Source organism: Protomyctophum bolini (assembly GCF_963924005.1).
Source record: "Protomyctophum bolini genome assembly, chromosome: 8".
Taxonomy (NCBI): Eukaryota; Metazoa; Chordata; class Actinopteri; order Myctophiformes; family Myctophidae; genus Protomyctophum; species Protomyctophum bolini.
The window spans coordinates 19,888,697-19,914,997 of NC_137869.1; the positions used below are offsets into that span (position 1 = coordinate 19,888,697).

The 26,301-nt window shown below is 40.5% G+C and overlaps 2 protein-coding genes across 2 annotated transcripts; one reads left to right on the plus strand and one right to left on the minus strand.

Annotated features, from left to right (window-relative positions):
* Positions 1 to 2,742: 2,742 nt before the first annotated feature.
* Positions 2,743 to 4,641, minus strand: LOC308320139 (mannosyl-oligosaccharide 1,2-alpha-mannosidase IA-like; the record flags this gene model as incomplete). The annotated part of the gene is made up of 1 exon (XM_080770458.1): positions 2,743 to 4,641. One exon carries the CDS (start codon positions 4,639 to 4,641, stop codon positions 2,743 to 2,745), a length of 1,899 nt encoding a protein of 632 aa, XP_080626584.1.
* A 12,504-nt stretch (positions 4,642 to 17,145) lies between these two features.
* Positions 17,146 to 25,914, plus strand: nmu (neuromedin U; the record flags this gene model as incomplete). The annotated part of the gene is made up of 8 exons (XM_080770459.1): positions 17,146 to 17,278; positions 18,131 to 18,153; positions 19,951 to 19,998; positions 20,165 to 20,218; positions 22,356 to 22,436; positions 23,564 to 23,617; positions 23,715 to 23,757; positions 25,777 to 25,914. 7 exons carry the CDS (start codon positions 17,146 to 17,148, stop codon positions 23,748 to 23,750), a joined length of 429 nt encoding a protein of 142 aa, XP_080626585.1. The 3' UTR covers positions 23,751 to 23,757; positions 25,777 to 25,914.
* Between the last annotated feature and the right edge of the window lie 387 nt (positions 25,915 to 26,301).

The following is a 26,301-nucleotide window of genomic DNA, read 5'->3' on the forward strand; positions in this document are numbered from 1 at the left end:
CAATAAGGAGCTTTTGCACAAAATAACACCTGGACCTCTTTGGTGGGGACGTAACAACTACAAAGAAAGGTAAGAAAGCCTTTTAGTATGGAATTCTCCTTTAAGACCCCAACAACATAAATAAACAATATCACGTTCACTTCCCACACAAACATTGCATAAACACAAACATTGAAGATGAAGGTGGGGACGCAAATTCTGATTGTCCCCACGTCTCAATATTTGCCATTGACAAGGGCAAGGCGCAGTTGGAGGAAACATCGACTCCCTGGCCTTGGAACGTCTCGGGATCCCCCAGGAGGAAGTCACTAATGTTGCTCTGGAGAGGGAAGTCTGGAACCCTCTGGTGGAGCTGTTGCCCTCGGGACCCAACTACGGATAAGCGGTTGAAGATGGATTGATGGATGGATTGACAAACAATGAAAGAAAGTAGGTCAAATGTCTGCCAAATATGACGTAAATGTGTGGCAACACAAACATTAAATGCCATTGACAATGAAGGGAAAATGTACGTCCTATGTAGACGAGCAAATCTGCTAACCTATCACATAAATTCAGTTCAATGAAATGCACATATGTGCCTCAAACAAATATGACGTACATTTTATACCTGTACATACTTGCATGTGCGTGTGTGAGGTGGTTGGTGAGTCTTCTGGCGAAAGTCTCCCTGAGCTCGCTGAACAGATGCTGTTTCACAACCATCAGTTTGTCATGGCCTTGGGGGAGGTGAAAGCAGTGTGGTGATATGACTTTAAAACAATATCAGGATTTATTTCAAATTGTTTAAGACCTGAGGCCGATTCTACAAATGCATTCTAACAGTAGTTCTCAAACTTGTCCCAAATTTATATGCAGAGCAAATTGGCTAACTAATCACTTTGCTCATGAGATGATGTATAATTGCGAACGCAGTGATTGCGAATGCGGTGAGCACTTACTATGAGACCTAGCAGATCATGTCTGTCTGTCTGTGTCTGTCTGTCCCGCTTTTGTGCCCATATATGGAGCTGAGTGATTTGTGTCACCATGACTCAGCCATAACCATATAAGGAGTCCCCAAAGCAGCTATACGTCCAAAACCCAAATATGTACGAGCTGCGTTCGCTTCCCGCGTTTGCGCGTCTTACTGGTGATAAGAGCGACCCTCACTTCACTCGGGTGTGATTTTACTTTTAACAAACCTTCCCTTTTGGGGGGTCCCTGGCTAGAAACATATTCAGATGGGTGTCCGTGGCCGCTGTTCATCGGAATGACAGGGTTTAAGCCCTTTTCGATAGACCCTGCCATTTCGACTAGACTTTTTCGGTGTGGCGGCACTGGCATGTGTTCGAAATGGGGGTGTTTCGAAGTGACGGGGCTTCGGAATGCCGGTCTGTTCCTGGTCTGTTCCCATATCTCCCCCAGCCAACAAGAGAGAATTCCCTTTTAGGCTAGTGGATAAGATGTTTGCTTTCCCGGGCGTTACATACAAATTACATATAAATATATTGTAATATATTTATAAATATTTATATATACTTTGGACAATTGTCAAACAGAACAAAAGACTGTTAAAAAATCACACTTGTGAAGTAAGGGGGGCCCACATTTATATTGGCCACTTACTTACTTCTTCAGTGCCCTAAACAAACATTAAAGTCCATAGACATGGCTGGCAAACAATTTACATCATGAGTGCTCTAAAACATTCCGACTCTAAAGTGCTCGCTAAAGTGCTCTAAACAAATCTTAAAGTCCATATTCTTGGTTGGCTCTAAAGTTCTAAAGTGCTCTAAACAAACCCATAGACTTGGCTGCCATATGATGTAATCTCCAAAAGCCATGCATTGGAGGGGAAAGCGCCCCTCAAAAATAGGTTATTTATTTCTGGTAAACCAAAGATGTGGTCTACCTCCCATTTGTCTGCTGTCTTCCCCCATCCCATTCCACATGATCAGTCTCCCTCTCTGATCAAGCCCTGCCCACAAAACCGTGGGAGTTTGTGCTGACATTAACTGTCGTCTCACAACAGTGAGCATTTCCACATTCGGAATCCAGGCACACAAACACCGGATGAAGCCCTAGACATATTTGTTGGTTAAATATAAAGGGAAAGCAGTATATCGTGTGCGGACATTCCCTTCTTCTTCACTTGATTATGTTTTGGATCCGGCACAATGTTCAAATAACTGTGATGCGATGTGCATATCCTACCAAATTGACTGTCACCATAACCATTGACTGGGTGGCTCCTCAGTAACCGAATCATCCCAATCTTGGCTGCAGGAATGCAGCAAAAACAACATACATCTCCATGAATTCATGAGATGTGTAATATAAGTACTTTTCTGGGTGAACTACTCCTTTAATATTTAAAGAGAATACTAATAATAGTTCTATTGATCCACATTGCTAGTGCCCCTCAAAAAAATAAAAATAAATCACACCCGTGTGAAGTGAGGGGCGCTCTTATCATCGTACATCATCAGTCAGACACTGACGTAAAATTGTCCATTCATTGTTTGAAGGACAAAGTTTGTACACTTATGTCCAAAAGCTGGACATAGGGCTAGCGCCCCTCAAAAATCTAATCCTGCAGTGATAGTTCTTACTGTCAGAGTTCTTTGAGTTATAACAGCTCATATAAAAGGCTTGAATTGTCCGTGCTGCTCCGTCTTCTCCTTCAGCTCATAAGTGTTGTTCTATATATATATTCATATATATATATATTTCTTCTTCAGATTCAGACGATAGCGCAGTCTACCAGGCTGCGTCTATATGTATCGGATGGCTGCCAAGCAGGCTGTGGCCCTTGTGGAGGACAGGCAAAGGATGAGCCTCTGTGTTGAACACCCAGTTCTCCAACGGCAGCAGGTCATCATTGGAGAACAACAGGTACAGATACTTGAGTGTCTCGGCCAGAAAGAAGCTCTGCTGCACATCGTCGTGGGTAGGGTTGGAAGAGTAGACATTTGTCAGCCCAGAGAAACCTCCATTAACCCTGCAGTACTTATCTATAGCCTGTGCAGCCTCCCAGCCCCACTGGCGGTACTTGGGGTCATGGGTTAACCTCCACATGTAAAAGTATGTCTCTATGACCTCTGGGCGCAGGATGTAGCTTCTCACCAAACCACTGTCAGCGGGCCGTGTGGCCCATAGGTCAGGAGCAAAGGTCTCTGGACCCAACTTTAACGCTGTCCTGTCATAGGACTCATGGCAGGTCTGTGCAATCTCGGCTCCCAGCTGGAGGTAGTGTTCTTCCTTGTTATTTGGCGAACCTTTGGCTCCTATGGCAAACATCCCCCCAGCAAAACAAGTCATGTGGCCCATTTTCCTCTGAAGTTTACCGTATTCCCAGTCTCCGATGAACGTCAGCCCACCAGTGGATTTACGGATCAGATTACGCTCTATAGCCTCGATGGCGTCATCATACATCTTGCGTGCCTCTCTGTCAGTCTTGTTGGACATGAGCCACGACTTCAGCAGGTACTCATAGAAGCTGTCCCCAAGACCTCCCACTGAGGTTTGTTGTTGTCCCCAATGGCCTGTGTGAGGATTCACGAAGTTTCGATATAGTCCGTTAGGGTGGTCCATTTTGGCTAGCAGCTTACGGATGTGCATTACCTTCTGAGAGTAGACAGGGTTCCCAGTTATGTATGTGAGATGAACAAACTCTAGGTGGAGGGTCCCGATTTCAGCCAAAATACTGCCTGATGCCCAAGACCAGCCATAACTTGCACCACTTTTTAGGTTGACCACGCCATGAGGAATGCCTGTAAAGGTGTTGAAGGCAGGAAGCAATTTATCAGCCAACTGCACCACCTTCAGTTTGAATATCTCTTGTCCAGAAAGGTAGTAGGCAGACAGCAGTCCTCCTACTAAACGGATGTTGGCCTCAAAGAGAGAGACGTCAGCATTCACGTCAAAGTCCAGGTTCTGTTCAACCCACTGCTGTCCAATCTTGAACTCCTCATGAAGGCCCATGATGTAGAGGGTGCCTAAAGAATCCACTATGGTCACACCCAGCTTGGCATTGCCAAACATGTGGTCATCAATGCCTCTCTTTGCCAGTGGCCTCAGTTCATTATGACCCCAGGCATAGACTTTGTAGCTGTGCCACGCATGCATCATCATCTCTCTGATCTTGTCCCGTTTGTCCTCCGCGTCAATTTCCGGTTCCTCTACGTCTCTGATCTTGTCCTGTTTGTATTCCACATTGTGTTCCGGTTCCTCTCCATCTCTGCTCATGTCCTGTTTGTCTTTCACATTGGGTTCGACCGGCTCTCTGTTTTTCATCTCATCCTGACTCTGTTTGTCTTTCACATTGGGTTCGACCGGCTCTCTGTCTTTCATCTCATCCTGACTCTGTTTGTCCCTCACATTGGGTTCGACCGGCTCTCTGTCTTTCATCTCATCCTGACTCTGTTTGTCCTCCACATCGTGTTCCAGGGTCTCTCCCTGGTAGGGGTCTGGGATCCCTACCACCTTCTTGGGCAGGAATGAGAAGACTGCAAAGCACATGGTGAAGGCAACGAGGATGAGGATGATTAACCTCTTGGAGAGCCTCTGTGTGGCCCTGCGATGGAGGAAGGATGAGGCGCGTGAAGAAAATGTGGGGACCCTGCGGTCATAGAGTGGAAGAAGGTAAGTCTTTGCCATGGTTACACTGTGGAGGTATTACTTGGAAGTATAAGGTAAGGCAAACTAAGCGATGTCTGGGTGCAAACTCAGACAACAGAATAAGTACCCAGAGGCATGGTGTATCTTACACCTCTCAGCCAATCATACTGTATGTGATGTCGGGACATAATTACCATATATGGCTATAGGGCCTCAACCAGTAACGGTCTCAGCCGACGGTCCTTCGGGCTGGACTGTCTCGTCATGCAGTGTGAGGCAGAGAGAGAGAGGCCAGTGCAGAGGCACGTTTATATTATTGCATTGTTTATTTCTTACCTTAAATGTTTTCAGATGGGTCTATATTGGGCGATACAGATTTGCTTGGCAGGAACTGCCAACTCCAAACAGTCCCAAAAACACAATGCCAGCACTATTTGACCTCATTGATTCCGGGCCGGGGGAGCTAGCTTTTAACTTTTTACAGGGACCAGTTTCGAATTGCAGCTGTCTGTAAGAGAGTAGGGATTTACGACGTTCCTACATTTTTGTGGCATAGCAGGAGCATGCATTTAACCCCTTGTTTGAACGTGATTAGTAGAGCTCCCTTGGTGGTGTTGTGGTTGTGGACCTCATTGATGTTAGTGAAGTAGTTTCAGGTACATGGGTGTCTTTGTGATGTAGCGATGCCAGCACTATTTGACCCCACTGATTCTGAAAACCGCTTTTTGCAAGCTGTAAAAATACTACTCTAGTACTTCCTCCGGTTCCATCACTCACTTCATATTCCAACTCCCTGTCAGAACATCACATCCATTCACTGTTGTGCACAATTCCACCAGAAGATGGCACCAGATATTCTGTTTTCAACGGGCTCTCAGTGAAAATAAAGATTTTAGCCTCAGAAATTTCACTGTTTATTGATTGCAGTTTAATTTATGCTCTGGCTTCGGCTTGTGTCCTCGACATTAATATAATTCCCAGGCAATTGCAAAGAATAGGGCACTAACAGACTGATAGAACATCTCCAGGGTCCTGTAATGTTACACTCCATGAAAGACCTCAGCTTACTCAGAAAGAACAATCTACTCTGGCCCTTGCCATAGTCCAGTCCAATTGCTTGTTCAGGTGGACTCCCAGGAACTTGGTTATCCACAATCTCCACTACCTCTCTGTGAATGACGTTAAGGACCGGTGGAACCCTGATGCTTGTACGGTAGTCCACAACCACAACCATCCACCTAACGATGCCAGTCACTGCAGGTTGAGTGAACATCTCACTGGGCCCTCTCCTTCAAAACAATTGAGGAACATGTAATCTCATTGATCCCCTCACACATGCAGTGCTTGCTGAGCTGTACCGGGTAAACCCCCCTCCACCCACCCACTCACACACATACCTCCCTGGTATAGCCCGATTCAGAAATGGGTCTCATGGTCGCAGGCAACGTATTTCCTGTAGGCGGAGCCGACATAGCTGCGGTTTAAAGTTTATGGCTGCTCCAACAGTAGTGGCAACATAAATTTTTTATAAAAACGAAATTTCAAAATATCCACCACGGTGGCTGAGACCAGAGCCATTGAGTAATGGTTGAGACGAAGCAGTGGAAGGTCCTGAAAGGTACGTAACGTCAGTCTTACCCAATACCAAATCTTTATGTTTTATGAACACAAGGCTGCTGTACTTTATACCTCATATTAAGCATTTAAAGTATGAGGTATAAAGTACAGCAGCATTGTGTTCATAAAACAGAAAGATTGTGTAATGGTTAAGACTGATGTTATGTACCTTTTACACAGGTTCATCCCGATGTTCTGGGCATCTTTGTAATGTTAGTGTTAGTAAAAAGCAGGTAAAAGAGTAACGTTTGAGGTTACTCTACAGTTCACCATTTTGCATCAGTCACTCTACAGTTCACTGTAGTAGAAGAGGTGCGAGTTTAAACCGCAGACATCATTCTTTTGTTCTTTATCCTATATTCCTGCACACCGGTACAATACTGCAGGTAATCATTTTCTTTAAGATGTTGAGGGTTAAATGGCCTTTAGATGTTTTTTAGATACCATGTGATACTGTGCATGTGCAACTATCAGCAGCTTGTAAAGGAAGAGAGATGGCTCACTCCTCCATTGCTACATTTAGCACTGGAAAAATTATGGTCAAGTGGAAAAACACCCACAATTAATTGAAAAAAACTTAAGCAATTACTTGCCGATTCAATTACGATTAATACATCAGTTGCCAACTAATTGAACTAGAAAGCAGTTCCCTACGGAAACTGTGTGGGCTCGCCAAAAGACGCAATGTATATAATGTACAGTAGAAAATGTATTAAAGCTGAAGGAAAAGTAAAAAAAAAGAATGTATAAAAATGTGTAAAAAGAATAAGCATAAATAACTGCATAAAGCGGAATAAAGTATGTGGAAGTTGTAGAAGTGTTTTTAAAAGTTTTTCTTTAAATGAAAAAAAAAAAATCTTTATTAAAAAAATTCAAGTTTCTTCTTTTAAGTAAAAAAAAAAAAAGAGGTTAAAGTTTTTTTTTTTTAAGTTTTCATTTTTTTCAAAAAATTACTTTTTTTTCAAAAAATTACTTTTTTTTCAAAATAATACTTTTTTTTCAAAATAATACTTTTTTTTCAAAATAATACTTTTTTTCAAAAAAATACTTTTTTTGGAAAAAATACTTTTTTTGGAAAAAATACTTTTTTTTGGAAAAAATACTTTTTTTTGGAAAAAATACTTTTTTTCATTTTTTTTGCGTGCGTGCGTGCGTGCACTTGCGAGAGCTGTGTAAAGGCCAGCCAATAGGAAGACAGGGTGTGTGTGTGCGTGTGTACGTGCGTGCGTGCTCTTGCGAGAGCTGTGTAAAGGCCAGCCAATTGCACAAATAGCAGACCTACAAGCTCACAAGGTATCGCAGAGCAACTCATTGAGATCTTGTAACTTTAATGTCAGCCCTGTAATTAAGCCCTTATATGTCTCAGCTGTGGAAGTAAAAGACTTCCAAGTTCTATGCCAGTACTATGACTGGGAGATTAGAATGGTTCTGAATGGGGGAAAACTATGCCCGAACAAATTGCTCTATCGCAAAAAGTAAAAGTCGAATGCAAATATTTTTTTCGCTGTGAGTGGCCTGAGATATTGACGTACACCATGTGCGATTGTGGTGTTGGTACGATTGAAAATGTGGTTATAAGAGCGAGTTAAGAATTGTCTGCGCGATAATATCCTCGTAAGAATTATACAATGGAGGTCAATGAGCAGATTTGCTGTTTTTGTGTCACTTAAAAGGCCGTAGTTCACATTCTGTATGTCTCTGTGCTTTGGTGGTCACATTGTGTGAAAGAGGACATGTGTGGCTACAAAATGACCAAAGAACATGCGTGTAAAATGAATACTTTGGCCGGGACGACAATTTGTTTGGTAAATTTTCAAGGAAAGAATTTCAGTTTCCACACTCTAGTCAAAGAAGAGCCGCACTCTAAAATGGCACTAATTACGCGAAACGGCCTGCGATTGAACTGCGATTTCGGAAAAACCGTTTAACGTATTCGAATACGGTTTGAACCACGAAAAAGTCCAGAGTCGTGTGAGCGTTCTAAACTTTAAATCACGTTTCTACGACAAAGTATGCCAGAGTAATGAGGCTGCAAAAGTGAGGTTGATTTAGAGATAAATCCCATACAAAGTCAATGGCAGGAAAAAACTATAAATAAAGTTAAATATTTTAAAAAGTATAAACTTTTTCAAAACAACTTTTTCACCAATGAAAGTTCAAAGATAGATGAACATTATAAAGTTTGAATGAAGTTTCAAAGTGAAAGTATGACGGAGTAATAAGAGCTCAAAAAAGTTAACTGTGAAAAATGGGACCTTTCTTCCATCGACTCTCATTATAAAGGATGTAAAAAAAAGTTAAAAAGTATAAAAAGTATAAAACTTTGTAAAAAGTTGTATGCAAGCAAGCATAACTGCAAAGAGCTGAACAGTTTGAAGTTTGAACTAAAATTCTAGCATAAAGTATGTGGAAGTAGTAGGTGACCGAAAAAAGTGGCGGAAATTGGAATAAATAAATAAATATAGGCTGGCAATAACTAGTGTGTGCTCGCTGTAGCGAGCCCACAATAATCGATTCGATTACGATTAATCATTGCAGCCTTACTGATAACTTGTCTTTAACCTAAACAGCTGATGTGAGCCAAAGATAATTTGTCCACAATGGAAATAAGCTCTCAAGCTTTATTGTGTTTTATCCGTTTCACATATATTTATATGTTCATGACATGTATGTATAGGCATCTTGTCAATCCAAACATCAAATCAATCAGTCAGTGCTTACTGCTTAGTATTATTTAGTTACTTCTGAAATTGTAAGTCGTTAGTTTTGTAAGTAGCAAGTAGATTGATTGCATTCATTTTGAAAGAAAAAAACAAACTAAAGCATATTGCACCATTTTGCAGGAGTGAAGGGAGCAATGAACTTGGTGTGTTAAGAAGGCATATTATAGAGGCAGTTGAAGTGTGTGTGTGTGTGTGTGTGTGTGTGTGTGTGTGTGTGTGTGTGTGTGTGTGTGTGTGTGGCACTTAGGTATGAGCCACACCCTATGGCCAGACCCAACACACAAACAGTGGTGGAAAAACTACTAAAAGTTTTTACTTAAGTAAAAGTATCAATACCACCACTAGAGAGACAGGCGCACACACACACACAAACACACACACACACACACACACACACACACACACACACACACACACACACACACACACACACACACACACACACACTTTATTTGCTATTTGTAGTCTTTGAATTTCTTATATTTAACTCCTTGAAACCCGAGAACGAGATACTTACCTTTGCACAGGTAGCCGTGCCCGAGAGAACGAGATTTGATTAATTTACAACCCCTAGAAACTGGACTGAGACCCACAAATGGGTCCCGAGACCTAACCCATTGCTTGGGAAACACTGTGTACTAAAATTAACTTTGAGGAGTGTAGGGGGGGATTCACTACGCCTACGTGACATGCATGGTGATTGCATCTCCTAATCTATTTTGGATGGGAACCCCTTTTTCGTGTTTTAAACATGTTATAATTTAGCTATTGAAAAATAGCAGATCTACAAGCTCATAGCGCGCCACCGAGTGGCACGCTATGAGCTTATAGGTCTGCTATTTTTGAAAAATCTTTAAAATGTGCCTCAAATCTTTCAGAAAATTGTCATGATTTAGAAAACCTTTTTTATTTATTTCGACGTCAGGCCTGAATGGGCTAATCTACATGACATTCATGCTGGTGATGAAAGCTTGACAGCCTTTCTATTTCTGATTGGATTCATACATCTTTATGTTGCTATCGGGTTGGCATTTCATCTGCCTCTAAATAATATGCCTTCTTAACCCGGGTTTTATGCATCATCAACTTAGTTTTATGTCTGTAATGTACAGTATGTTGTCAGCACCGTTTTTCAGCAGTGTTCCAATTGTAATTTTGTCACATTTCGGCCCGTTACTGACATATACTGTAAAAAATATGGACAAAGCGTTCCCCGGGTCTAACATGGACGTAAAATGAAGCCTGTAATTCCTTGCACTGTAAGTCGCCATATTTCTAGATCCGTTTGGGCCCAGCTGGCCATTGGCTGGCTCCGTTTGGGCCCAGCTGGCCATTGGCTGGCCCAGACAACGAGGCGGGACTTATGGTAATTTTTTTAATAAATGGGACCATAATTTTCCAAAAAGAATATTATGACATGAGAAATGAGACTTTAAACTAGTGACTGGAAGCAGAAAGTATTCATGACCATGTTTATTAAGGTAATACAGTCTAGGTGAAGTTGGGCCCAAATACATACTGTCTGACCCCCTGGTTACTGAACAAACACTCTGCAGAACACTCTGATTACCATCAGAATGACATTGTGATTATGGCATTGTGATGCTTGTATAAAATGTTCTCTCTTTTACAAATTGGCCCACAATAGGGATGCCAGGGCTAACATGGTTTTAAATTGAGATATTATGAAACATACAATTACATACGTACAGTATCAGGTATCATGTTTTCTCCCACGCATATCCCTAGATGTATTGGAGAGTCTTCCAGCCTGGTTATGGCCTGTCCCTGAACTCTCCTCTATAGGGGTTTACTTTGGACTGCTCAGACCTTTGTACTGCTCTAGCAGATCACACAATAGGCCAATTTACTGACTCCATGTTACACTATATAGACTTGTGTAAGAAGCTCTTACAGACAACACAATGATCGTGGCTTATGACAATTTCTTTGACTGTGCCCCACTCATGCCAGCCCAAGGTGATGTCTTCCTTCCTCAGAGTACTATAGACGAATAACAGTTCGACCCCTTATCCCATTATCCATAATTTATACATTATGGATAATTAGTGTGGACTCAAACTGAAAAGGAGACAGGGTCTCCAGGGAATGTGGTTTAGAGTGGCGCACGGTGTGGGGGTGTGTCCCGGTCAGAGGACACGGAAATAATCCAGAAAAAAAAATAATCCCAGATGACGGTATTTATTACAGCTGTGGTCTGAAACATACAACATAAATGCATCTCACTAAATATGTAAAACAATAAATCCCAACAAATTGGCACTACACACAATTAGGTCATGGCAGTGTGGCCTTTCTAACACAAACTGTCATTCGTCTATACTAGTACTTTATTATACATACTAGTATACGCAGTCGAACAACATGAGGTAGAGCTGCTATTAGGTGAGCAATTTCCCTATGCAGAGCTCTTTGGTTGTTAGTTTAGCCGACCATGTGTGCCATTTTTGTTATGTAATCATGTCATTTGAAGTGTGCGCATGTGAAGGTGATGTGCGCAAGCAGTTTGATCTGTTTACAGGTGTATTTCCCTCTTCCAAACTGTAGAGCATCACACGTTTTGAGGGAAACCATCTGTGTCCTCAGATTCAAACTGTGAAGAAAATTAAATCCAACTTCCAAGATGAGTAATTATAGTAGAAAGCTAGAAACGGGGAATTGAGATACATAAAGAATTAACAAAATCTCAAAAGTTGATTACAAAATAAATGCTGACTCCGGGAGGTAGAAAAGATTATAATATCCAATTAGAATCAGATGTGAAATAGAGTAAAGTTGGAATATATATAAGTACTTAGTGCTGCTGCCCATGGCCTTGTTGGTGATTAGAGAAAATGTTGGTTGATTAAATTATTTTCTCTTCCACAGTAGGGGTGGCTGTGACTGTGTTTCTCTGACAAATTCCCTAACACAAACATTGATATATTGTATTATATATAGGAACCAGCTCAGTGGCTTTGTGGTTAGAGTGTCCGCCCTGAGACTGGGAGGTCGGGGTTCAATCCCCAGCCGGGTCATACCAAAGACTCTAAAAATAGGAGATAGGTTACCTGCTCTATGGGCCTCATGGCTCGGCAAGGCTACTTAATTACTATTATATATAGGCCTACTAGTCTTTCAATTCTCAACTCTCAGTAACGTGTGTGTGTGTGTGTGTGTGTGTGTGTGTGTGTGTGTGTGTGTGTGTGTCTATTATAAGCTCACAATCACATGTGTATGTCTACTGTACAGTGCAGTAGACAACATACACATGTGATGTTATGATGCTCAATACACACATTATGTGTGTATTGAGGTCATTCGAGCCTATATAACACGCATAAACGCAGACATTGTAACGTTGAGATATAACAGGCGACAGATTTGGGAAGGATGATTACTTGTCAACCAGCATTGGACATACATGACAATGTATGTGAAGAACAGGGAGATCATACATCATCGCCAAGTAGACTTGAGTACTTGAGCCCACACTCTTTCTTCAGGAATACCATTTTCTAGTAGTGTATATAATTATATAATTTAACTATTTTCAAGTAGTATTAATTCTATAATATTTTTTTTCTTTCCCCATCTGCTTGATCAATCAGAGCAAATCTTGTGTACACGCTGTCAGTAGGCAACGGAAGTAACTCCCTGCATTGTTTCCACACACTAGCCCAGGCGCACTAGCCCCTCCTATATCCAGCTTTTGGTGTGTGTGCACAAACTTTGTCCTACACAAATATTAAATTCCCATTGACAATGAATGGAGAATTTTACGTCTATACGTAATTGTGATTGGCCCGAATGAGATGATGTATGAATGATTATGTACGATGATTGACTTCACACAGGTGTGATTCTTGTTTTTTTATATATATTTTTTCATAATACATTTTACATTTGGGAACCTCAAAACCAATTTGTGCACCATAGGATAATTTTAGCCACTTGCTTCATATCCTGACCCAAACTTTCTCCTCAAAGTACAGATCATTTTGTTTTCTCAACACTGAACTAGCATAAGTAATAATAACATAATAACAGTGGAAGAATATTTCAACACTGAACTATGAGTTGCTTTGACTGGATTCCTTGTATTCAGTAATCAGTAGGTCCATGAATGTCTCGTGACAGAATAATGACAGTCATGTAATATTGGTGAATATTACCAAATTACACCATAATTTGAGGTGGTTCCAAGCGCATGACTCATATGGAGATATATCAACAGTTGAGATTCAAAGCAGATTATCTAGTGGAAATAATTGTATTGTAATTTTCTCAATATTGGACTGTGGGTGAATGACTTTTTAACCTATAATATCACCCAATTATACCTTGTTTTATGTAACATGAGCTCTACCCCATAGATCCTGTTACCCTGATGCTGATCCTGATAATCTTTATGAGTTAACAAAGCAGAATATAAAGGGAGCATTCTATTATAAAGATGTGCCATTAGTCAAATTACTCTCATCACAGTTGGTTGAACTGATCTGTGATGACAAAGTATAAATCCGGCTGGGGCTTTTCCATTGCATTCACTGGATGAATGCAAAGGAAGGTGGGTCCTTTTTGCAGATTTGTGCCGGACGTGGGTGTGTTTGTGTGAGCTACAAATCGCTGTGTTCTGTGATGAGCCTACTGCTTTGGAAATACAATAATGTCAGAGAGTTTATGTTGTGTAAAAAGGAATTGATGTCTCCAACCATTTTAAGGTGCCAGTTGATACCTGACGCCATGGTCAAAATAGACAAAAATAACGAATGGTGAAACATCCCGGATTTAAATATTTTTTACCTTTGTTGGTTAAATACTGTACAATGACCGTCTACTTTGGCTTTTGTGTGTACAACAGACACCGTTTTTATGTTGCTCGATTCAGTATACACATAGTGTAGAGTGTTTGTTGGTTTGTTTGATGTGTTTATTGACAATGTTTACATGTACAGATAATTTACATAATTATACATCACTATCAAAAGGATATATGCAAGAAAGCCAACGGCTTATTTCCATTGCAGTCCCTTATAGTTAAAAACGAAAATAACAATAAATGCGTGTGAGTGTATGTATGAGTAATTATAATAATTATTATTATAATATTATTTCTTCGTGTGTGCGCGTATGTGTGCCTGTATGCATATGTGTACACAAGAGACATGGGTACATAACACGTGTTAAGTCAGGAGGATATGCAATAGTAAAAGGGTCTGCTGCAAGCTGTGCCCTAGTTTTGTTCTGCTTTTAACTGTGTTCTTGACATTCTTGTACTGTGTTTTTAACCTGTATGGCGACCTTGAGTGCCCTGAAAGGTGCCTTATAAATAAATTTTATTATAATTATTATTATAACATTCAATGTACAATAATTTCAAGTAATAGTAAAAAAACTAAACATTTACAATTAAAAAGACTGGGGCACCTGAAGCAGAAGATTTAGTTTAGGTTGTATCCTGCTTAGCCACTGGGGTTTAGTTTGAGTTTAAGTTAGGTCCAGCTGCTAATCAGCCATACATCTTTAGGGAGGACTTAAAAGTGATAGTGGAGCTGGTAGTTTTTTTTTTTTGGTTTTCTGCCTTTATTGATAGGTTGAAAGTAGACTGACAGGAAATGGGGATAGAGATGGGGGGGAAGACACGCGGAGGAGGCCGTCAGGATCGGGAAAATGACGTCAGAAATGACGGAGTTACCATGTGGGGGTCCCCGGAACATCAAGACCCCCAGGAACGCGGGCGGTCCGGTTCCGGTGAGCTGCTGCATGTCCGATACGGTCGAGAAATGACCATGTGGGGGTCCCCGAGGGGTCCGTGTGGGGGCTCGTACTGTAGTATACTCTGTGCCACAGGTTACAAAGCAAGGACAAAGGCCTTTTGGAGGTCCATGACCATGCCACAATAATTTCCCCCATCAATTTCAGTCCTGATCAGATCTGTCAAGTATAGCAGACGCCAGACAGGTATCTGATCTGATCTGTCAAGTATAGCAGACCGGTACGTATCTGATCAGATCTGTCAAGTATAGCAGACAGGTACGTATCTGATCAGATCTGTCAAGTATAGCAGACTGGTATCGGTGGAGTGGGAAACTGGTCGTTAGTTCCCAGGATCCAGTTTGCTACCTTTTTTATGAAGTGGGGTTACTCTTGCCAGTTTGAAGTCCTGTGGAAAATAGCCCCGTTTGATTGATTTATACTAAAAGTGCTGCGGGGTAATGACTTCAGCTGCGTCCTTTAAGAATTTGGCAGGGATATTGTCCTGTGCCGTGGCTTTAGAGGAGTTTAGGGCCTTGAGGTTTTTTTAGAACTGTTTCTTGTAGAGGCCTGTGTAGTGCTGACACAAAGATTGCAGTGCTAAGTGACATCTGACAAAATGAGTGTGGGAGGATGAGAATTAGAGGGGAAGAGAAAAAGTGTAATGAGGGAGAGATTAGGGTGTGGATGATTATGACAACTGGCTGGAGTTTCCATTTATTCTTAATTTCTTATTGCACTCGACTCACTATTACCCACGGTGCTGCCATTTGAAACCCGAGACAACAGAAAGTGTGTATGTGTGTGTGTGTGTGTGTGTGTGTGTGTGTGTGTGTGTGTGTGTGTGTGTGTGTGTGTGTGTGTGCGTCATAGACTACTGACGTTATATAAACTGCGGTGTTGTGTTGTATAGTCTCACTCACTGCCAATGGAGATGTTCTACACACAATGATGAAGCCATAAGTCAAGTACGGTAATATAGTAGTATGTTCTCAACAGGGTTTATTGGAAGTAATATGTCTATGAGTGTGTGCCAAGAGGCCGACAACAACTATCAACCCAATCCAACGCTATGATGCAAATTTGTCACACATTCTGTATCCCAAAGCTCCATGGCTGCTCACAATCATATCAACCCAATATCTCTTGAAAATGATGTTCTCCAGCTTCTGTGTTACTAATTCTGCCTCGTTTGACTGATGTCTGCTCATAACAAAAAGGTACATCTGTACTTTTATGAATGGGCCAATAACTTTTCAAGCAATAATAACACATCTGGGAGAGGATAGCTTATTTATTCTTCTGATGTCCACACAGGATGATTACTGTCTCTTTTTGTTTCCATAGGTTTTAAAACGCACGCACGCCACACGCACACACATCGCACACACTGTATGTATGCACATAGACCTACTCGGTGTTGATTTTTGTTAATATGGTAACTCTTCTCATAATGTGGCGTTTTAATAATGTAGTGGTTTAGATTTACATACCGTGGTAAATTAATGTGTGGATATTCTGTTACTCTTTTATCAAAAGTTGAAAGATGATTACACGTTTCATAAAGAATTACAGTACATGGCCTGTGCAAGTCTGAGGTTGTTTTGAAGCTTTTCTTATGTATTTGAGTTTGAGACAGTGCAACTGCGCTAAATCATATGCAATCAAGTCAGTTAAATGGACATTATTTGAAGTATATGAATTTGAGAGCAAGGACACTGAAAGACCTACCGGTACATGTGCATTCATTTTGAGCAACTTGAGACCTATGCTGAAGATAAGGACATTTTTAAAATATGGTTGTCATCAAACATGACCAGTGCAATGACCAGTGCAAGCTTTCATTTCAGTTTGTTGCAAAGTATTGATGAACATTAACTGAATGTGGTGAAATTGTAACGTCATTATGAACGTTACTGAACAATCAAAGCAGATGTTGTATTGGTATGACAATAAATACATGACACAGTAAGTTATGATATGCACAATATTAAAAAAGACAGATTTACAAGCTCACAGTCAGTGATGCCATGTATGTAAGAAAATACAAAAATCTTTACGATTTCATTTTGTCAATTTCCGCCCATAATAAAGCATGCCTAAAATCGGGACACCAGATTGAAAGTGTTTTGAAGAGACAGTCACGTGTGAGGGTTTAAAGTGTGATAAAAACAGTCTGGATACTGTAGGCCCACATACCCTGTGTCATAACCTGCTGTGATTGGGGGACAGCTTAACATCACGTTCATTCAAGCTTTCGATCAAATGTTACGCATCTAGGTCTAATGCTGACGCACAATGGAGAGTCATTGATGCATGGAGGGTGTGACCCATACAAGGCTTCAAATGGTCCTGATGGGAGATCTAATCGCACATAAATACTACAGTAACACGAGAAGAAAGAGCAGCCACTAGAGCAGTAAGTAACCTATGCAGTGAAAAGAGGATGAACAGCTCCCAGCATCAAAGGCACGGTCTCAGACAGACAGACAGCTTCTTCAGCACCGTCATGAGTCCACTCAGCACCACCAGCATCACCCTCGCACTTCTACTCATCTTAGCCATCCCAGTCTGCAAAAGTAAGTCCTCTTACCTTTTTTTTTTTAGATGGACAGAAATTATTTTGAAAAAATGCTTTGTGTGATTGTAACAGCACTGGAACACAAGGGAGGTGCAAGAACATTAACTTTAACTTATTGTATAATAATTATCCCTCTACTTTCCTCTCCGGCTATAGGTATAAAGCAGAATTTTTAAAGTTACAGTAGTTCTCTACATTTACAAAGAATAGGGAAAAGGGGAAAATATTTTCCCTTGTGCACCAATGGCTTTCTCATGTTCCGGCATAATGTACTAGGTTTGTTTACAATAGGTAGAAGTAAGCTGCAACACGATAGACTGCAGTGCTAAATCTTTGCAACAAGCTCCATTACTGTAAAATATTTCAACTTATCAGCACTTAACCAGTTGGAATTTCAGCTTGTTGCATGCCTTGTTGGTGTCCACAAAGCACCTTGTTGGTGATTATTATTGGATATGTATGGCTGTCATGCTGCAGTTGTGGAGTCAAAGCGGCCGCACAGTTAACAGTTGTATACAATTATGACTAGCAAAGGTGCTGTAATTATGATAATTTAAGTTATCTTAAAGTTAAAACACAGTATTCTTATAGTAACCAATATCCTTGCTAGAGTGTTTGTCCAGTAACAGAGGTTTCCCAGTCTCTCCAACTCTTTAATGAACAGATGCAATTTCATACAATCAGGAGAGAGAACCCATTTATCAGCTTCAATTTCATATTGTACCGATTTTGTCCTCTCTTTTCTCCCATCACTTCCAATTCCACTTGTTTATTCATTAAACTGAGTTCTCTTTCCTAATTCGATGAAATTGATATCCTGAAGTGAAAATGTTTTTGCTGATTACTACAGAGCTGGGGAGAGATGAGACCCCGGTAAAATATCACTTGCAGCCCCTTTAATTTAATCTAAGAGATGCCGAACATTGAAATTGTTTGGCAGACATGTTTTTGAGGGCCGCTAGACCCTCCAATGCCTGGCTTTTGAAATTACGTCATATTGCAGCCACGTCTATGGCTGCAATACTTTTGCTTTTTTTTGTTTGTTTGTTTAGAGCACTTTAAAAAAATCTAATGGCAGCGTGAGCCAAGTCTATGGACTTTAATGTTTGTTTAGGGCACCAAACATGATGTCATGTTAATGTTTGTTTACAGCAGTACGGCGTGAGACGTCATGTGGCCAAAATAAATACATCTTGTGACTGGTTTTGTTTTACAAAATAACACACTGTTTAAAGGAGTGAGTCACGCCCCTCAGTTCACACGAGTGACTTGACCACTGATTTTAAGAATGTAGCATGTTGTTTGTTGTTGTTTTCTCAAAGTGGGTCCAGGGACTTTTAATGTGGAGATGACATTGTAACCTAGCTATGTTTTATGTGTATTGCTCCAATAGTGTCTGACTGACTGTCCGTCTGTCTGTCACCTGTCTGCCTTCTGTCATGCATCATCCTTCATTCCTGCTAATTATAGTATATTACCGGTAACTATAAAATGTGAGATGAACTTAATATGACCATGTGTGGAGTAATATTCTACAAAAACACAATATCTTCATGGTGGACATGACGTGCCTATAATAGGATCTGTGACTGTTAGCTCCCAGCAGTCATATAACCTCTCAGATGATTGAGATGTTTGAAGATATAGCGTGGCAGTCACGGCGGCAGCATTCTCATGATGGCATTGTGATCGTCCCATTAGATTATGCGTTTTGACACTGGCCATAATCGACACTCTTGTCACTTTGGTGATGTTGTGGGTTGATCTAATGTTTATTTGGTGTGAATTAGCCTGGAAGCAGATAAGTGACTGAGACTTAATTAGTCATCAGTTTAAAAATAATATTCAACCACCACCTGGCATTCCTTTTTTGGCATAACATTCTCAAAATGTACAAAAAAATAGTGTTGAAAATAGAGAAAATAGCTGATTTATATAGGCTAACAAAGCTAGAAGTTTGGTTCTTTTCACAATTCGTCATACAACAAAGTAAAAGGATTAAGTAAGTGGTTATACTAGGCTACATTTTCCATGTGATAAAGCTTTTGCATGGTGATTTGTTTTTGTCGACTATGGACGCATTATTATGAGCAAATTTTAATACATGTTGTCATTACCTGTTATCATTATTGATCCATGCAGTACTATGTACAGTACTACGGCCATAAGCGCAACATCCACATGTACAATATTACTGTCCATCTTGCTAATGGACATCCAGGGCAATCATCTTGTTCTGGAAGTTGTGAAATAATAGACATATCAGAGATGATGGCTGTCATGAGTCACAGCGTGGCAGATGCTATTGCTGTTCTGATGTATGGTTACTATTCCTGCCATTCCATGTATACATTGCTAAGCTTTGTTAAAGTAATTGCATATTATGTTATGTTGTGGCTCTTTAAGTTATTAGTGCTTGTTTGTTTCTCAATTGCGGCATGGAACAAAAGCTGCTCCCATACAACTTCAACGAACCACGACAGACAATCATCTAGTCAGCCAGGTACTTTCTTTCTTTCTTTCTTGTAAAACTCTTCGAACTGCATTTATATGAGAAAAAGGTGGTCTATGAATGAAGTTGATTCTCTCTCTCTCTCTCTCTCTCTCTCTCTCTCTCTCTGTGCCACTGAGCTCCACTCATTCATTGCAGCATTCTGCTCTCTTCTATAGATAGATGATGTCTGTTCGTTGTACCTCTCAGCAGACCTGCCATTTCAGGTGAGTTGGGATAATGAAACAATAACACACACCCCCTGAGGTGGAAGCAGCTCCACTCTAACCCTACCTACCTTGTTGTTGTTTGTGCACATCTATTTTCCATGTTGTGGATATATTTCTTACATGTAATTGCCTGAACTGTTTCTCTTGCTGGCCACTATTCCAGGCATCTAATGCCTTAGGAGAACTCTGTGTCCTGATGCTTGTCCAGAAGTCAAAGGTATAGTCCACTTCTCAAGACCTTAACAATAGCGTTTCTTTTAAAATACTGTAATTGTCTAAAAACGCAGTTTATTGTGTTAGATCAACAGCTGTTAATATCTGAATGTGCAAGTGATACATTCCTTCATTACGATACATTTAAAGGATATAATAATGGTTATTGACTATCATGTGCTAGGGGTGAACGGAGAATCATACTGTGATATGATTATTCCATTTTTATTTGCCTATACAGGAGGAGTTGAAGGTTCGAGACAATAGAAAAAGGGTGAGGGAGCACACACACACGCGCACTGGTCATTTTCTATTTGCATAATCTTCTCCTTTGTTTAATACTAGACAACACATTGCACAAAATTACATTTGTTGACGAATGAGTGTGTGTGTGTGTGTGTGTGTGTGTGTGTGTGTGTGTGTGTGTGTGTGTGTGTGTGTGTGTGTGTGTGTGTGTGCGCGTGCGTGCGTGCGTGTGTGTGTGTGTGTGTGTGTGTGCGTGCGTGTGTGCTGTGTTATGTACTGTACAGTTTTTATTTCATTACACAAAGCCTGCACATATCGCTGCCTTAACACAGGAGGTGGTAAGTCCGCTGAGAATAACTCACTCTGCACTGCTATGCTTCTTGGCACCAACCAGCACCTTACATGTACTACTGTACTATTTGTACTATCTGTGACTTGTGCTTTTTGTTGTGGTAATACTGTGTTGCCTCAGCGTAATAAAAAAAAACCGTTGAAAATGTTCACCTGTGATTATGGAGTTGTGTCCCCTAGGGTAGGAAGTAGGTACCCTAAATCTATACTGCCTCTCCCTGGTCAGCTGGGGCACCTGATGGAGGGGAAAGGAACTGGTTGGAATAACGTGTTCCTTCCACACGCTATGTCCTTCCGGGGAAACTCCCTCCCTGTCAGGTGATATTTAAGAAGCGGCCTGCTTACTCCTCATGCACTGAAGGAAGCATGGGCTCAGTTCGGGGCTCTCCCCAGGGTGGCAGAGGGAGAGTAGCAATCTTAGGCATTGCTATTTTAGGCACCGGGTGAAAACAATTGGTTACAAAATCGTGGGCAAGAAAATATTCAGCATAAACAGCAAAGTTTTGGTTAAGAGGGAAAAAGGAGATATTTAAGTACGGGCCTCTTGGAGTGGTTAAAGGACCATATCAGCATCAACACATTTCATTGTCTGGTTTCATTTCGTTTGGAAAAGTACTTTTCAAATCAACCAGTGATTTAAAATGTATTGACTCATTGCTTGAAATGTTTATGAACATCTTTGTTAACAGTATGACAATACAGTAAAAAAAAAAAAAGGATAACAAATTCCCCAGGGGGGTGACTACAATTCTTCAAGTGATTAATTCATTACTTAATTCATGAATTAATTAACTATCATGGATTTGGACATTTAGTTGTCAGTAGAGTAGCGGCTATGTATTTCAGAGATTGGAAAAAGGATTAAGTGCACTTGATACATTAATTGGCTGATATTTTACTTTCTAGCCAGCAAATAATAACACATATTATGTGTTAAATATTTTAGAAACTTAACTGAAAGCAATAAATATTTTCAACCAAATAACATCCAGAGCAGTTGACACCGTGGGAGCACGAAACAGCATTTCCTCTGCAGTGGTGTCAAGACAAATGCATTTAAATCCCCTGTGTGTGACAAACTGACACTAACACTATGACATAGTTGATAAATGTTGTCTCTTTATTTGTTGTGCATTGCATGGTCTGAGTTATTTCATCCTTTTTCAAATCTCTTTGCACTATGCTTCCCAGGTGTCCCCCCCCCTACTGTGCATTATGTAATCACATTCAGCATTACCTGCATGTCAGCAATGCAACACAGCATTTACCAGTGCACTGGGACTGGCTCTCTATTTGGGTGTGTCACTTGTTCTTGTACTGGTGTGAGTGATGTGAAATGTGCATTATGTTCAGTTCTCTTTGCAAACATAGTTCATAGTGATCTTGTCTCTCCATGTCTGGCCATGTGTGTGTGTGTGTGTGTGTGTGTGTGTGTGTGTGTGTGTGTGTGTGTGTGTGTGTGTGTGTGTGTTTGTGTGTGTGTGTGTGTGTGTGTGTGTGTGTGTGCGTGCGTGTGTTTGTGTGTGCGTGTGTGTGTGTGTCAGTCTCCTGTGTTGCACCCTCTCCTACAGCTGGCCCCTCAGCTCCATCCCAGAAGAGAGAGACAAGTCACAGTGCGCGTACGCGTATGTACAGTGCCATCCACATGTTTCATTCCTCTGTTCAATGTCCCCTCGCCAACATTGTCCTACAGCTTTGATTGATATACAAGAACAAAACTATCATAATTAAAGAAGCTTTTTTCTGTTTTGTTTTTGACATAATTGTATATGCAATCAATGGCACATGTTTAAACTAAACATTGGAGATATAATCTATTTAAATAGATTATTGCTTTACATTTCCTGGGGCCACGGGGTGTGAGATAATGACTGGGTTTCATTTCCAGGTTTCCCAAAATGCAGCAGGAGTCCTATATTTTACACAAGAATGTTACCAAAACATGTGACACTAGCGATGTAACAGTTAATCAAAGTAATCAATTTACTTAGCTATTGCTATCTTTGCACAACGCCATTATGACAAAGCAGGAAATAGGGCCGAGGGTGTCAGAGCTGCTAATCAATTTTTAATACATACTGTATATACTTTTTTCAAGTAAATTCATTGATATATAAAACATTTATTTAAGAAAACACACCTTCAATTATTAAATTAATCAAAAGAAATGTATTGATAGAATAATTGCAACAAAAAGCCCTATGTGACACATTTGATTCATCTTTCATCTTTTGCTCAGCTCAAGCTATACAATGTGAACACTAATGTGTCTCTTCCTGTGGGGCAGCTCTCTCTCGCTCTGTGCATTGAGCTCAGTCTGCATTAGTTGTTCTTTCCCAAGCTGAGGGTAATTACGGTCTAAAATTAGTGGAGCTGAGGGTGGTTATCCCTCCCCTAGCTGCTGCTGACATTCTGCTGAAAATGTGAGGACTGAGAGAAACTGTTGCACGCGGCAATGTTGATGAACTGCCGTGAGAGAATGAGCAATCCTGTGTTTTTTTCCACAGAACGGAATTGCAACAACATTGTGACTTTATTTTAAAAGCAAGAAAACTTGTGGCCTTCACCTTTATTTGTCAGTATAAAGCAAATGAGAAAAATAAAATAAAAGAGCAAATATAACTTAAAGGATCCATTTGGTTCCATTTGTACTCTTTTGAGGTCATTTTGAGGATTATGAGGTCCTGTACAGTATGTGTATGCTGAATCAGCTAAATTAATTTGCTGTCTGTCTGTCTGTCTGTCTGTCTAGGAGGATCTTCAAGGACCTGGGGGAATCCAGAGCAGAGGGTATTTCCTCTATCGGGTACTAATGTCAGGCATTTCATGAATTTGTGAAGTTGTCTTACGTAAAAATGACACTTGCACTAATTTGCTCAATAACCTTTTCTTCACTCTTGCAGCCAAGGAATGGAAGAAGATCCATAGAATATGAATAAATTAAAGGTATTACAGCTCATTGTCAGCTGCTGTTTTGACTTTGTCTTTGCCGAGTCAGAGTCTATATGGGAAGTAATGTTGACATGGAGACTTCCGGTGGAACTTCAGAGCTCTAAAAATGCTGCCGAAGCTCTGTTGTTTATTCCTCGTTTGTGCGTGATAATAATTCTAACTCAAGTGGATTCCATAACAGTCCATAACACATCTATAACGCCAACGACAGTGGTGAGGGCAATATCATTGGGATCACTTCAGAGCAGTTTGGTAAATGATAGAATTAGAAACACTAAGCCAGTGAAATTTCATCACGTCATGTCAGTCATGTTTATATATTATATTATTATAATATATAATGTTATCGTTCATTAGTGTGGATTCTCAAATCATTATCATTATAGTGTGGTTGCCCTAATAGGGCAGCCAGACTATAGTAATTCCCAGACTTTTCATAGAGTAACCCCAAAAAGTGTATTTATTATTCTGCTCCCTGTGACGTCATATGGGTCAATCATCATCATACTGTACTTAGAGAGCTACTCGAGCCTACAGTTTCTTAAGGAACAGTATTTTCAAGTTAACTGACTAATTGCACACAAGAACGGATTCCTTGGATCCCCAAGGCCGTAAACCACGACTCGTGTCGGGGCAAACACACTTGCCATTTCTCAAAATTGTTAATTTTTAAGTTATCTTAGTTATCGTTCATGGCATGGGCGACATTTAACGACTTTCAACCTGGCGTCCCTATTTTGGGCATGTAATAGGTGTAAAGTTTTTTTAAACAAACCTACCGTATATCTGTTGCTATTCATTGTATACCTGTAAGTATAGGGACTTAAGTGGTTAACAATCAACTTAAAGGAGTAGTACACCCTAAAAATGACTTGTATTATTACACACCCAAGCTTTGAATTCATGGATTATTATTTATTTCCTGCATTCCTAAGCCAATTTGATGACCGGCGAAGTCGGTAGGAGACTCAAAGAGTCATCAAATTATTATCATAGAGAATGTGACAAAAACTAAAATGTCTCCATGAATTCAAGGCTTCTAACTTCTTCTTTCATGTATCATGCTCAAATGTCCAACTAAATAGCCATGCCCTTGTCTCTGGTCCCACTTGGAAGAGGCCGGCTTCCGAAGGTGGTCTGTACAGGGGGCAGGTGTTAATTATGTGTTCGACAGGCAGCTCAGGCTCGCCACACTCGCATGCTGCACTGTCTGTCAAGACCCACTTCTTCATAAGTGATTTGAAGCAGCCGATTCCAGTGTGCAGGTGGTTCAGTAGGGTCCATTGCCGGCATTGTAGGTCCTCTCCTTCAACGCCATCACCCGGGTCCCAGATGTAGTGATTTCCAGCCCTACCAACAGTCATTAATACATGTGAATCCCTTGACTCCTTCAAAACAGCTCTCAAAGGGCACCTACAGACGCCCCCCTTTCCCCTCACTGTATATTATACTTTTCTCTTTTTACCTCCTTTTATGATGATTTCCTGTTTTTTGTTATATGGAAGTGTATATTTGTACAGTGTCTCTAAATGTTCAGATGAATTGAAAATGGTGGACCCTATTGTAAACAAGTGTAATGCTTTAAGTTTATGGTGTTTAACTGTCCACAGTTAACAGTTTTTGTATTGCGTTGTGCCTGAAATGTACCTATTCTGCATACTGTTAATAAATCTTTCAATCAATCAATCAAAAACCAGGATGCCACCAGCCATGCACTTGTGGACAAGTCCTCCGGGATGGAACGGAGCATCTCTTATTGTAAGGTGGCAGGACCTGAGTCTGTTTGGAGGCTTTATTTCCACTGTAGTGTTGTGCAAAATATGCCAGTCATGATGTAATTGGGCTTTCCTTTTCCAAGAGCTTTCCTTGGTGTGTGAATGATAGAAAATAAGAACATTTGTTGGGTGAACTGCTCCTCTAAGATTCTATGTGATTATTGCAAGATCATGACTGCTGAGGTGTTTTTATGGTCATTGATGGTTGACGCAAACTGTTTTTGGCAATGTATTGCAGACACTTCACCTGTCAAGTGAACTGTGCAGAGACAACACATTGTGACTCACTGCACAATCCACGCATCCACGGTGACCCAGACTTCAACCATACTGCACCACCCCCACCCTGCATTGCATAGTGCTATTTGAATGTACGCACAGATTCACAGAATGTAATTAAAGCACGGTTTTGTTTGTCCACCGCTAGGCCCTGCGTCATACTCAATTAAACACTGCTGTAATGTGATCACGTGTGTAGTCATGTGACTTTTTATTCTCACGCTTCAGATTTTGGGTCGCGATCAAAATGGTTCTTGTCACTGCAAATCACTGCACGCAGACAAATCACTTACAGTAGTGGAAAGTAACTAAGTACATATGTACTCAAGTACTGTACTTAGTATTGTACTGTATGGCTTCTTTTTAATTAGCTGGAGTATTTCATATATTCTGTCATTTTACTTCTACTCCATCTCCACTACATCTCAAAGGCAAATAATGTACTTTAACGCCACTATAATTATTTGTTACTATAGTTACTTTG